Genomic DNA, 12949 nt, shown 5'->3' on the forward strand with positions numbered 1-12949 from the left:
TCTTTTCTGATGCACAGGACACATGTCAAGGTACTGAAGACTACTTAAGAAAGTAAGAGAAATACTGCTGTGAAGGAAGATGCTTCGTGTGCGCCTCCTCTGTTAATGCCAGATCTTTGTGGCCATAGAAAGAAATAAAATCTGGAAGCATTTACTTGGTTTTAAGACAGTTCAGATTTACCACACCCACACCCTGCCCCTCTGCTTTTTGCAATCAGTAACTTGGGCTCTCTTTCCCCCTTTCCTCTCTTTTTAAATGTTGAGCTTCCAGCAGAACTCACGTTAACGTTCACCTATGTGCATCACTGACAGAACAAAGCCACTCTTTTACACCACAGATCATCAGTCCACACCTGTGGTTTATTAGTCCTGGGGTTCTGTCAAAATGTCCATTTCAAAGGCTGGAAAGTGGGAGCTGTGCCTGAGTTTGTACGTTTTCACCAGAATACACAGACACAGAATCCCAGCTCAACTTCAAATGGCAAACCTCAACTGGGTGTGCTTTTCATGCAGTGTTTTATAAAAAGGCGGGTATGGACAATATGTTAATTTGTATTCTAAATTTTGAGACAGACAATGAAGATAAGCAGTACTCAGGCCTTCAGAATTTATAAAATGACCACTCATGCAAAAATCTAATATTGGTGTTTGAAATAAGGATGTCCCTGGCATTGTATTCCCTGCTTGACAGAGAACAAAGGCAGCATTGTGTGGGCATTTTACACTTTATATTGGAGGTAAGTGTTTACAGCTACATCAGGACAGCAATTTCAATGAGCGTGTAACCATTTTTAGCCCAGTTTCTATTAAAACAAAGGCAATTGCAGAGAGAAGGGTAGAGCAGGCGATTTAAACACCTCTCAGCCATAGCAGATGGGGGTTTTAAGCCCTACTCTGAGCTGACTTCAAACGGCAGAGAGAAAAAAAATCACAGGAGCAGGGAACAAGGTGCTAAAGACGGCGGCAGAGTGAGAGGAAGGACACACAAACTCGGGAAGTGGGAAAGCCGGAGGCAGGCTGGCATCATCTCTGCAGTCAAAAGTGTCGAAAGTGTCAAAAAAGGCACAGCTGAGCCCACTTGCAAGATTTTCCACTCCGTTTTGTTAGTCACACACACGCAGCCTGACAAAGTGTGAAAGGCAGTGTCTGTTTACAAGTTTGTTTTTCCAGTGGTTTCCTTCCCCCACCCTTCCACCTTTAAATTTTCGGCAGAAATGAGGTGTATTGAGGTTACTGTCAACGTGGGGTGAAGGGCTTCTGAGGAGAAGCTAAATATGTTTACAGAGAAGAAAGGGGAGCACTCTCACACCATTAAGCTGACTGTCACTAAGCTCTGCAGGTACTTAGGCGATGGAAAAACTTCAAATTAGGAGTAAGCTGGACAGAGACATGAGAGATAAGAGGATGCTAAAACCTTTAGGCTAGGAGCAGAGCTTAATATTCACAAAATTGCCACAGCTTTAAGCATCAGTATCAAGAAAAAAGTGGGGGAAATATCTCAGAAACTGTCTGGCTGGAGCAATTAGATCCTGGAGCTGAATAGGTTTATGAAAGGGAAAATAGGAGACAGTGCCTGTTTGACACCAGGGGACCAGGCTTAGTGGCTCAGGAGCTGTGTCCAGTCTGTCTTCCTGGAGTACAGGGTGTGAGACAATGCCTTTTTCTCCTCACTCTGAAAAAGTCACATTCAGGAGGCCAATAAAGGCACTGGCAATGTTGTGAGTTGGTTCAGAGCTGGAGTTCATGGCCTGAACAAAAGCCCCCTCAAGTGAAGGCAGCCTAATTACCATCCACAGCGAGGCGTGCACTGGATGGGGAGCTGTAGACACTCAGAAATAATAAAGCAAACAGTGGAGTCGTCCATAAAAGCAGAAAAATCACTGGATCATCACAAAGAGCGCTGGGCAAAGTAGGGCAGGCATCTCTCTGGGCCAGGACCAACTCTTTAAAGGGTAGGAAAGTGAGGGTCAGTCAATAGCAGGAGCAAAGGATGGGCTGCCCCAAGGAGCAGCATGATGTGTGCTAATATAAATATTACCTAGCTTGAAAAGCAGGAGATGGAAGGGAGCAAGGGCCCAGAACATCAGAAAAAAATTCAGTGTTGGCAAAGCAGTGCAATCTGAAGAAACAATTCTGTATTCTCATGAACATTGCATGAATTCTGTTAAGAAAGAGCCTGAATGGAGAAAATGAAAATGAAATGTGGAACCAGAGAGCACTACATACTCTGGAAAACTACTGTAGAGAAGGACCCAAAGGTTTTAAAATTTAATGGGCGAAGAAAATGTGCATTTGGGGAATAAGGCTAAACAAGTTCTGCAATAGGTGGTGAGCCTTGACACACCTATTGGTGATTTTTGGATATATTTGATCTGTTTGTGAAAAAAAAATATTGTCTTCAATAAATAAATTACATATTGGTGCAGTTAGTGGCTGGAGCAAAAGGAAAAAGGCACCTAAAACCCCTCAATAACATTTTTTTGTGTACAAAGGGGCAGCAGAAACTTTAAAAAGTTAAACTGAAGTCTTATAAACACATCCTTACACAGAATCTGCTGTGTGGTTTTGATTAGCTTGAGGGGAGGAAGAGAAAATTATCCTAAAGGACAACAGAAACTATTAATGAAGAGGTGAGTGACAAGATTTTTTTCTGTTTGAAAGAGAACAGAAAAAGGTTTCATAGCAGATCTGAAAATCCCCAAGCTGCTGATGGGCCAGGTGTCTAACAATGTGGAGGTTTATTGTTATTCAAGTAACAAAAACCAGAAGATTTGAAGCTATTGTTGAGAGAATGCTTTGCCATAGGAACCACAGAAGAGCCATGCTGGAGCATCCATGAAATAGGATCTTTTGTAAAAAACAACAAAATTAATTCCTCAGAGGGCCACTAGTCCCAAATTGTGAGGAAGAAAGGAACCCTACAAGCAGTCTGCTTTATTAGGCTCCATGAGAGCTATTGCAATGGAATCAGGATTAGGGTCACTTCTGAGAATTTATGGAATTCTTTGAAACACCTGGAACCACTCCCTGTTTTCACTAGACGAACTACACTGTATTTCAGGTAAATCCATTCTTTTGTTCTCAGTCTAAGACACCTGTAAGACTATTTCAGCAACCCTTTGCCCAAAATACATGCAAAGTAAAAATCAAATAAAAGATTAGATTGAAGTCTCAGGAATGAAAAGGCTGAGAATTATTAAATAACCCAGTTAAGCTCCATTTCAGAAGCATCTAAGAGCACTTTTCCAGGGGGATCAGCAGCCCCAGGGAACACCACAATGTGTGTTAGCTGCAAAGTGAAATTGCACATTAGTTTGCAGTTGTAATGGTAAAAAGAGGAATATTAAAAATATGCATAACAGCTGTGGGGTTTTTTGGTTTGTTTTGGTTTTTTTTTTTTTTTTTTTTTTCTTTGGGTGGTGGGGAATAAAAAGAAAGTTCACTTCCTCAGATCCAAGCGTGCTAACTATGATGAAAATCTTTTGCACTCCGGCTAACAAACATTGTCTGCTTTGCTTGACTGATGAAGATTAGCTGACTTCTTACATTAAAGAAGTTTGTCTTGTATGGGCTGAAGTGACAAGACAATAACTAAGTGCTAATTGTGCATAACCAACACTAAAGATATGCAGCCCCATTATGGCATGTAATAAATGAAGCGAACAACAGAAATATATTAGGGGCTTTAATAATGATACCAGAAGTGTGGTTTGGAAAAAAACCAGGATGTGAAGGGTTTAGGAAACAAAACCCAGGACACTCTGTGTGTGTGTCTCTTAAACGGGTACTGTGGGAGCCTGCCTTGCTTGGCTTCTCAGTTCTGTGGCAAGACAAAATTGATATAGGACTTTAAATAGCATTAGAACCTATAATTACTTTGCATTATTATATAGTTTAAGCAGTGGTTATTACTTGCCTGGTATTTTAATTTCCCATGCAACATGATGAAAAAGGTCAATTTGGCTTTTTTTAAAGAGCGTAATTGTAGCGTGCTACACTTATTAGCAGCTGTACATTTTATGGTTCTTTAGGGATGTTTGATTTTTAAATGACTACAGTGTTCAAAAATAATACACTGTAGGACAAGGTGAGTTAGGAAAGCTTATTTAGAGCTGCGTCTAGCTTTGTTATGTCAGACTGTTATCTTCCTAATTTTTCATTGCCTCCGTAAAAATGTATATCTTGCATTTGTTCCCAACTGAAGAAAGGAAAAAAAAAATGAATGCTATAAAACACTAAATAGGATCATGTAATAACTGAAAACTAACTGAAAATAATAGCGACGTTAAGGGGTGGACATAATTGGCTCTCTCACTTCCTAGACCTCATAGAGGTCCCTGCTTTAATCTCTGGTGGAGCCAGAAATGGAGCTCCTGGTGAAATCTCCAGCTCCGCTCGCAGTGTGGCTGGTACAAACTTGGCTCTATTCACCTCTGAGAAAATCAGATGTTACAATTTTACCATTTTTGACATTCGCTCTCCAACTGTGCCATATGGGTGATGCTTCAGAACAGGGTGTCAGGTTTGGATCCTTGGGATTTTTATAACCTACAGTTTGGATATGGAAATAAAAATAGGACTGTAAGAGGGCCAATGCTGCTACAGAGGAAATGGTGGGAACAACATCTTTTAAATTTAAATGATTACAGCTCTGGCAACAGGAAGAAACAATGTGTACTTTAAAAGAAATACATGTGATAAAAATGAAGAATTAAAGTGAAATGAATGCAATAATGACAAATGGTACTGTTATGCTCTTCTCCAGAAAAGGATCTCAAAGACCTTTATAAATATTAATTAATTAAACCTGACAGACAGCCTTTTGAAGGAGAGGAAGTAACATTACTCTTTTTTATTGATGTGGGACTTGAGGCACAAAAAGTTTTCTGGCCAAGGTCATGGAAGATGTTCTGTATCAGTCCCAGGAACAGCATCCAGGTTTTACTCTCCATCTTGGGGTTCTGTTGCTGGAAAGTGGATGTATGCCCACACCAGTGCTAGCACTCAGCTTATGGAGCAGACCCAAGAAATTCTCTTACCTCTGATTACAAAGCTGGCATGCAAAACAGTCCAGGTGATAAACATTGTCCTTTGCTCTCATCACCATCTCAAAAGCAGGTATGAGCTTACTGCAGGCAGCACAGTTTCCTGTAACGCCAAATAACCTGGAGATACAGAAAGAAAGAGATTCTTGATTCATTTTCTTTATTTTTATTTTTTTAACTATTTATTATTATTTCCCCACAGCCTGGTCTTTGGCTGACCTCCCAGCACACCTCCTTTTGGAAAGGCTGGCCTTTGGTGCTTCAACTCTGCCCGATTTGCAGCACAAAGACACAGCCTTGCCGAAGAGAGCTTTATGACAGACTAATATTGCACCTATTGTGATGTTATATTTTTTTTCCTGCAGGTTATACTGACCTTTCTTGATAAAAGAAACATCTTGTTAAACTAAACAAAGAAACAGTAAACACATTAGGGACGTTACATAACTGTGCAGGCAGAGGTCAAGCTGTTTGCATAAGTGGGAAGAGTCTTCTTCTTAGATCCTGCCGTGCAGGAGAGAGCCACATAACCTTGGCTTTTGGTGCTGCTTATTACTAAAACACACTCTAGCTAGAAAAGAAATAACACTTGTAAAAGCCAACATTCTTCGCATTTTTGACATCTAGTGCTAAAAGCTTTACCACTATTATTAAAAGAACATTTTATGAACAAGTCATTTAAATCGTCAGAAAGCATTAGTGGTTCATGCACCTTACAACCCTATACCGTAGTTATTGCTATGATTATGTTATTCAGGTAGCACATTAAAGTAAATGAGGCTGTAAACTATATATAGTCACATCAGGAGTAGAAGTATAAAATACTGTAAGAACAATATGAAATGCTGTTTTTGCCAGACATCTATATAATTTTCTTTTTAAATTCCCTTTGCTGAAGGTTTTTCAATACTTTTCAAGTGGGTGTATTACACACACACACAAAAAAAAAAAGCAACTCACCAAAAAAAAATCCCAACCAACATACGTACACATCCTTTTGTGACACAGAAGGATTATAATGAACAAGAAAAAACACGTTAGCTCTACGTGGCAGCAATCTTTGAAACTAAGTTTATTTAAACTACTTAATAGTTGTGATGGATTATTAAAAGTAATGCTCTGCTTGTGCATAGCAGTTAATGCTGTTTTTAACTATGAAGCACACCAGATGAAAACGCCACATCTGCCACTTTTCTTTTTTTCCTCAACATCAGGCTGACAGCAGAAAAATATAATGGCTCTCAAGGGAAACACCAAATTAAAAGCAGTTCTAAACTAATGAATTCAAAGGTGCTCTGTAGAAAATTCAGTTTGGTAACATAAAAATGAACATAGTTTTTTAATCACATCCCTCCATTTTACTGAATTTCATGGGTTGCCAACAATCCTACTTAATTCTAAATCCTTTTACCTTCTGCTTCTACTTAAGGTGTGCTGCCTAGAGAATCTGTGCCTGTTTAATTTAGCAGTTGTGACCCTTTTCCTCCTGTCTGAGACGCTGGCTACTGTGATCACTTGGAGAAATGCTGGGACAAGACCATCCTCATGGGCTCCTGTTAGACTGACTCAAGTCAACCCTTTTTTTTTTGTGAAGTCTGATAACTCAAATCACAGGTTATTCAAGCAGATTATAAATATTCCTTTTGTGAAACACTCTCTTCCAGTTCTACCACCACCACGCAGGGGTTTCACTGAGGTTGGCTAAATCCCAGACTTTGACTCCTTGCCTGCGAGAAGGACACAAGGCTGAGCTGCCCTCCAGAGCTGTGGGCTGACTTTGTGTTGGAGACGATTATACCACAGCCCTGGCTCTGTGTTTCCTGCGCATCTGTGTAGGAGATGATGGCAGTTTAGTTGTGTGAGGGAAGCAGATCAGGCTGCAGAGGGGCTGTAGGTGCAGAGTGCTGTTATTCCATAAAGGGGATGTCAAGCTTTAGGGCTTGGACACAACCGCAATGTTTAAACACAATGAGAGAGGTCCCACCACCGCCAAGCTCACTGTGGGGCATCACACAGCACCTCAGTGCTTAGGTGCAACAGCTGAGTGCTCAGGACACAGCTGAAAGCCCTGGCCAGAGAGGGCGTGAGGGGCAGTGTCACCTTCCGGGGCCTCCCTGCAGGTGTGTGCGTGTGAGAAGGTGGAAATCCATTACAGCCAGCGCCGCGGTTTGCATGTTGCAGAGCAGTGAAACAATTTGGGATTGTCATCCAGCACTGCAGAGCAGGGAGATTTACTGCACCCGAGTCCACCATGAGCAGATTTCTACAGTCCTGGAATGAGAGACCCAGCAGAAAGTGCTTCAGCTAAGCACCAGGCACATTAAAATTTTTCAATTACATAAAGGGAAGGAGGCCCTCCTTGCTGTTAGTCCTTCTCCACCACACACAAAACAAACATGTGAGATTTATATTAGCTATTGTTAATTTTGGATAAAGCTGTTTATATGAAGAACATAGTTTTCTGCCATTAATAATAATAATAAAAACCCCACAATGCCATTTTGAAATTCTGGACATAGTTTCCCCCAATTTCAATTGCTCTCGCTCCCTGAGCATTTATCAGCTACCTGATTAGAATTTGTTTCCACACAAACCATTGATCATCAGCCTATTACTAGGCAAATGACAGTTAATTACCCACTACATTAACCACTGGGACCTGAGACCTGCTTCTGCTGCCATCAGTCAACATGATAAATGTGGCAAGTTCAGTAATGCATGGCCAGCCCTGAGCTGCCTGCTATAGTGTGAACAACCCTCAATCTCACTTCCAGGCCCAGGAAAATCTATGGCAATCTGCATAATTACAAGCTCTGGGTTAATAACAGACAAATGATTTGTTGCATCTAAACAAAGTCCTTGGAATGGGCCTGGTCTCCTGTGGCTGCCCGGGCTGCTGTTGTGGCACCGGTGTGCTTCCCGCTACAACGTGCGCAAAACACATCCCCGCCGCTGTACCCTTCCAATTTGTTGCCCTCCAATTTATGGATTCTGCATATGTGATTTTTAATCATTAAAGAACTCTTGAAGCAATATTATCTTAATTATTCTCTGCTGTAGCCAGGGAATTAGGCTTCAGATAAAATTTTCTTCTTCTGTGCACTTTCCCTGCCTCACTGGAGGCTCCATCAGTTTTCATCTACACCTGGACTCTGAAATTCTAATGATGAATTATTGCCCCTTTTCCTAAGAGGGTGAACCTTACAAGGGAACATTTTACTGAACTGTCAGCTCACAGACTGAGTGCGGAGATGCGGAAATCTGATCTAATTTACTGCAAAACGATGCATTTGTTAGACTTTCTCCTCAGTTTTGTCCAAGGATCAAGAGATCAGTCAGAGGCCACCTTCCTGTAGTCCTCTGCACAGGAACACATGTACTCAACTCTCCTCACGCCGTTTTGTTTTCCTCCTTTCTTCAAACCAGTTACGCAAACAAGTTTCTAAAACATGAATTTTGCTGCTGGAAGGGGGAAACAGTTTCTTGACAGGCTCTTAAGTGGAGCTGATGCACCAAGATACAGTCTCTTGCTTTGTCTATTTTACCAAAAGAGTGGCAAGGATTTAATTTTTACTAGTACTTGCAGTTGCTTGGTACCATCCTGAGCTCTATTGCCTTTTCCTCTGTGGTAAGAGAACTCTATTGCCTTTTCCTCTGTGGTTAAACTCAACCATATCTACTTACAGATAGTTAGATGAGAAAACTCAACCTTACTGATTTCACCCAGGTGAGAAAATTCCAAAGTACCAGGGCAGATATTTCCCCAGGATGATCTGAACCAACATCTGGAATTTTACATTTATTCCCTGTGTATGCTCCAGCAGAGATTAGAACAATCAGCCACAGCAAAAGCTCTCATTCTTAATGGATTTGAGTGGTAGAGAACATCCCGCACGGAGCTGAAAAATGAAAGACACACAGAAGCCCTTCTACAAACAAACCCAAACCTGACATTTTGAGCAGCAAAAAGTGTGATTAAGCACCAGGCTATTGATTCTCCTTTAGGTGGGTTTACTAAACACAAACCTGAAGGTTAAGTACTGAGAGATGAGAAAAGGGAAAAAGTTGAGAGAGGAAAGACAAGAAAAACAGAGAAAAGCAAGAGTGGGGAGATACACAAAAGGTCTGAGGGTTTGACTGAGCAACACTGTTCTCACCAGGCAAGCTCTTTCTAGAGGGACCCAATTTAGCCACAGAGACACTAATTTCCATCCCCTCCTACGGATTTTGGGTGAGGCTCTGAGTAAGCAGGCAGGACGTGGTTCTCACCAGTGCCCAGGAAACGCTCCATCACAGAACGGCACCGATAGGCAGGAGTGCCCAGATGAAACAGATTTGGGCCATAATTCCCTGTCAAATTACACGGGATTCTCACAAGATTTAGGGTCTAATGTTGTTGGTTACAGCTGCTCCCACAAGCTTCCTCCTTTCTGCTTTCTTGTTTGACAGCTGTCCTCTGATCCAAATCAGAGTTTGCTACCAACAGTACTGTTTCTCCTATTGCAAGTTTGTGTTAAATTTTGCATGATTTGGATAAGATGCCTGAGTTCCCAGTAGGAGGACAGAATATCTGTTTGCACAATGGAAAATGAAGGGGGGGAAAAAAAGCATCTTAAGGTAGAGGAATGACAAAGCAGACATTAAATGGAATTTCTCCCATGGCCCAGTAATTACAGATAGAATAGTTTGAAACCATGTGAAACTTTCTCCTCATTCTCTTTACAAGGTTAACTAGGTTCATTAGGGAAAAAAAATATATATTTGGGATCTGAGTTCTAAACCTGCCTTCACCACTAACTGAGTGGGTGACCCTGGCAACTCACTTAATTTTGGTCTCAATTTTTATTCGTTACAAGGAGGTGAGACCTAATCCTCACATTGTAATATCCCTGCTAGTTACTGTTCCTATAAAAAATTGAAATGCTGCTTTCAAACCTCAGTTTCACAGTGCATGAGGGATCAAAATACTACACATGCATGGTTTTAAATGTAATCAGACATTTACTGAAATAGACAATCAGCTTTTTTTCCCCTTAGTAGGTTTGTGTATTATTCAGGATTTCAATTCAAGCTGTATGCACTGAAGGACAGAATTTGGCCCTTAGCAAATACTTCAGACAACATAAGATGCTATTTGGAGAAGCATAAAACCACATAAAAGAATCTAAAATTTAATGAGAGAGACAGAAAAAATCATCTAAGGATCTAGATTACAATGCACATTGAAAAGCATAGTTTTGAGAACATGTAAATTTTACATGCTGAGAATTATTTAGATTATTAGATGGAGATTTCATGGACATTTCAAAGTGACTTTGGGCCACAAGTACTCCTGGCTTTAAATAGCCCATATTTTTCTTACTTCCCACAAGGTATTTTTGAAAATCCTCCCTGTCAAACTGTAGAGAAAAGGAAGCAGGTAAATTTGTCCCACATGCATTTTCATGAACGCCTGGAAAACTTGCTTCACTCCCACCCATCCTCCCTTCCCCAGAACAGTTTTCTAAATGCTCATTGAAAACTAAACGTGCTTCCAAGCCAAGGGGAGAGGAGCAGCTGCCCCACTTTGCCTGCTGGAGTTAAACCACACAAGAAGCAGGAGCAGAGGGGTCCCATTGACCTGCTCATCCACAGCCCTCCTGGCTGCACCCACTGGTATCCAGAAAAAGACTTTTTAATTAAATCTGGTTCAATAATCAGAGACTACACAGCAAGAAAGAAAAAATGTGGGAAACAAGCTGGCCACAGGAGGAAATGGCCACTTTTGAAGCAATCCTGGATTCTGTCCTCTATCCTCAGCGCTGCTTGTATGGTGAAGAGTGAGAAAAGTCAAAGAAAACAGCCCAGTTGGTTTAAGCGTGTTAAGGAAGGCATTCACACACAATTGCTGAATGCTTAAGTGTCCGCTAAGATCAAAGGCTGATTCAGTGCTTGCCTTGTTTGGCAATGCTGTGAAAATAGGGTTAGTTTTGCCAAACTAGAGCTGAGAAACCCTTTCACCTCAGCCCTCTTCATTTTCTTTCGAAAGCAAACTCAGGCACTGAAGGATTAACGTGGCGTTGGAAGTACTCTGATACTCCCAATCCTGTTTGTGAAGATGTCCAGCCTGTGCCACCTGGAAACACATCTTTTAATCAAGTCACAAATTTCTTTAATTGCAAATTGTCTTTAACCACTCTGATTGACTTTGCTGAGGGCAAGCTGTGATGTTTCTCTGCTAAAAATTTGGTGGCTGGATCTCAGGCAGACAGAAATGTGCCAGCAGGGCATGGCTGCAGCCTCAGAGCACAGCCACACGCTGCTGTCTGTCAGTGTTTGGCTTTCCTGCATGTGTAAATCCCATCTGGCCCCATCAGGTCACAAGTGATGTTTAGCACTTGTGTGTCAGCAGCTCGCCCTGCACACTGAAGGCAGGAGGTGCAAATCTCTCCCAGGTGAAGCTGCTACTCCTCAAACACTTCTGGTCTGTACAGCTGTTGTAGAAGAAAGTCACTGTATGCAAAATGAAGTCCAGCAGTAAATGCAGAGTGGTTTTTTTGCCTTCCTTTACTCTTTTTGCCTCTATGTACTGCTGTCACCACCGTGGGTTGTAATTTAATGTACATTTCCAGTTCATTCCATCTCCTTACACTAAACTATTTGCTGAACTCTGTTCTCCATCTGCTATCTGCTGATGTCCATGAAACCAAACCTTTTTTTTTTTCTTTTACTCTGCAGACTGCATGAAAGAATTCTTTATGCAAAGTTAATGTGGATGAATTCCATTTTCAAACACCTCCAAACCAGACATTCAAAACAAAATATAGATTTACTTCCATATCCTTCTCTAATTAGATTACTTGTGTCCTGTGAAACAATCTAAGCTTTCATTTCAAGGAAGTATTACCAGCCTTAATTTTGCCTGGAAAAATTTGAAGCATGACCAGACATTATTGATGTAATAAGACTTTTCTAAAGCTCTGGTTTGAAAAAGCTCTGGGAGGTGGGAATTTTGTTGTTCAGTCAATGGAGTGTTAACTCCAAAGCCTAAATCACACAACTTTAAAAAAAATCTTTTTCATCTTAGGAGCAAATATAGCTACATCGTTTATGTCACAGTCTGCTACCCTGTCCCTTCAGTCATGCAGTCAGATCATCAAACTTTCAGTTTAAAGCTAAAATGAAACTTTAAGGAGTATTCTGGCCAAATTTACTGTCTGCTTTTAATCAAGTCACAAATTTGTTTCGTTTTAAATTTTCTTTAACCACTCTGATTGACTCAAATGAAAAGCAGGGATGATTGTGCACGGTGCACAGTGATCTATGCCTGATATTGTGGAAATAAATTCAAGTTAAAAATGACCTCCTGATGCACTCAGGGCTCTGCTTTGCACCACCACTCATGCATCGTGACATTCTTAAACTTCTACCAGTAAAGTCAACATCAATATTACATCCATTTCTACAAAGCAACCATATAAACTTCATCTTTCTACACATGCTTTACTTTAAATCATGCATATAAATCCATCTACACGCACAGGCTGAATCTAAAAATTTGCAGATACTCAGCTGACGTATTTTCATTGTCAAGCTCAGGCAACTTAAAGCCAAATTTAATGCTCCAACTCACATAAGAGTAAGCCTGCAATATCCCAGGCTGGCTCCCAGCCTGGGGTAGGGCTAACTGGCTCAGACAGAGTGCTGTGGCCATGCAGTGCTGTGCTGGGAGGCTCCTAGCCCAGATAAGGATGCATTTGCCACTCAGGTGTATTTACACTGCTCTCAGAGCTGGAAGCTTGTTTACAGCTTTGTGCTGTGTCCTGCACTGTGTGGATGGCATTCAGGGCTGGACCTGTGCCTTTCAGTGCTGTCATTATAGGACAAAAGTTCTAATGTCCTTATATTGCAAGGCTTCCATATTG

At 41.1% G+C, this 12949-nt stretch overlaps 1 protein-coding gene across 4 annotated transcripts in view; it reads right to left on the reverse strand.

The window, feature by feature from the left end:
• Positions 1-12949, reverse strand: part of LMO3 (LIM domain only 3) — a 58963-nt gene that overhangs the window by 8004 nt on the left and 38010 nt on the right. For all 4 annotated transcript variants that reach the window (XM_058023733.1, XM_058023732.1, XM_058023731.1 and 1 more), the window contains one exon: positions 5040-5165. In XM_058023733.1, coding sequence (XP_057879716.1) covers positions 5040-5165 — 126 coding nt within the window. The remainder of the gene's footprint in view (positions 1-5039; positions 5166-12949) is intronic.

Source organism: Melospiza georgiana, chromosome 4 (genome assembly GCF_028018845.1).
Source record: "Melospiza georgiana isolate bMelGeo1 chromosome 4, bMelGeo1.pri, whole genome shotgun sequence".
NCBI lineage: Eukaryota > Metazoa > Chordata > Aves > Passeriformes > Passerellidae > Melospiza > Melospiza georgiana.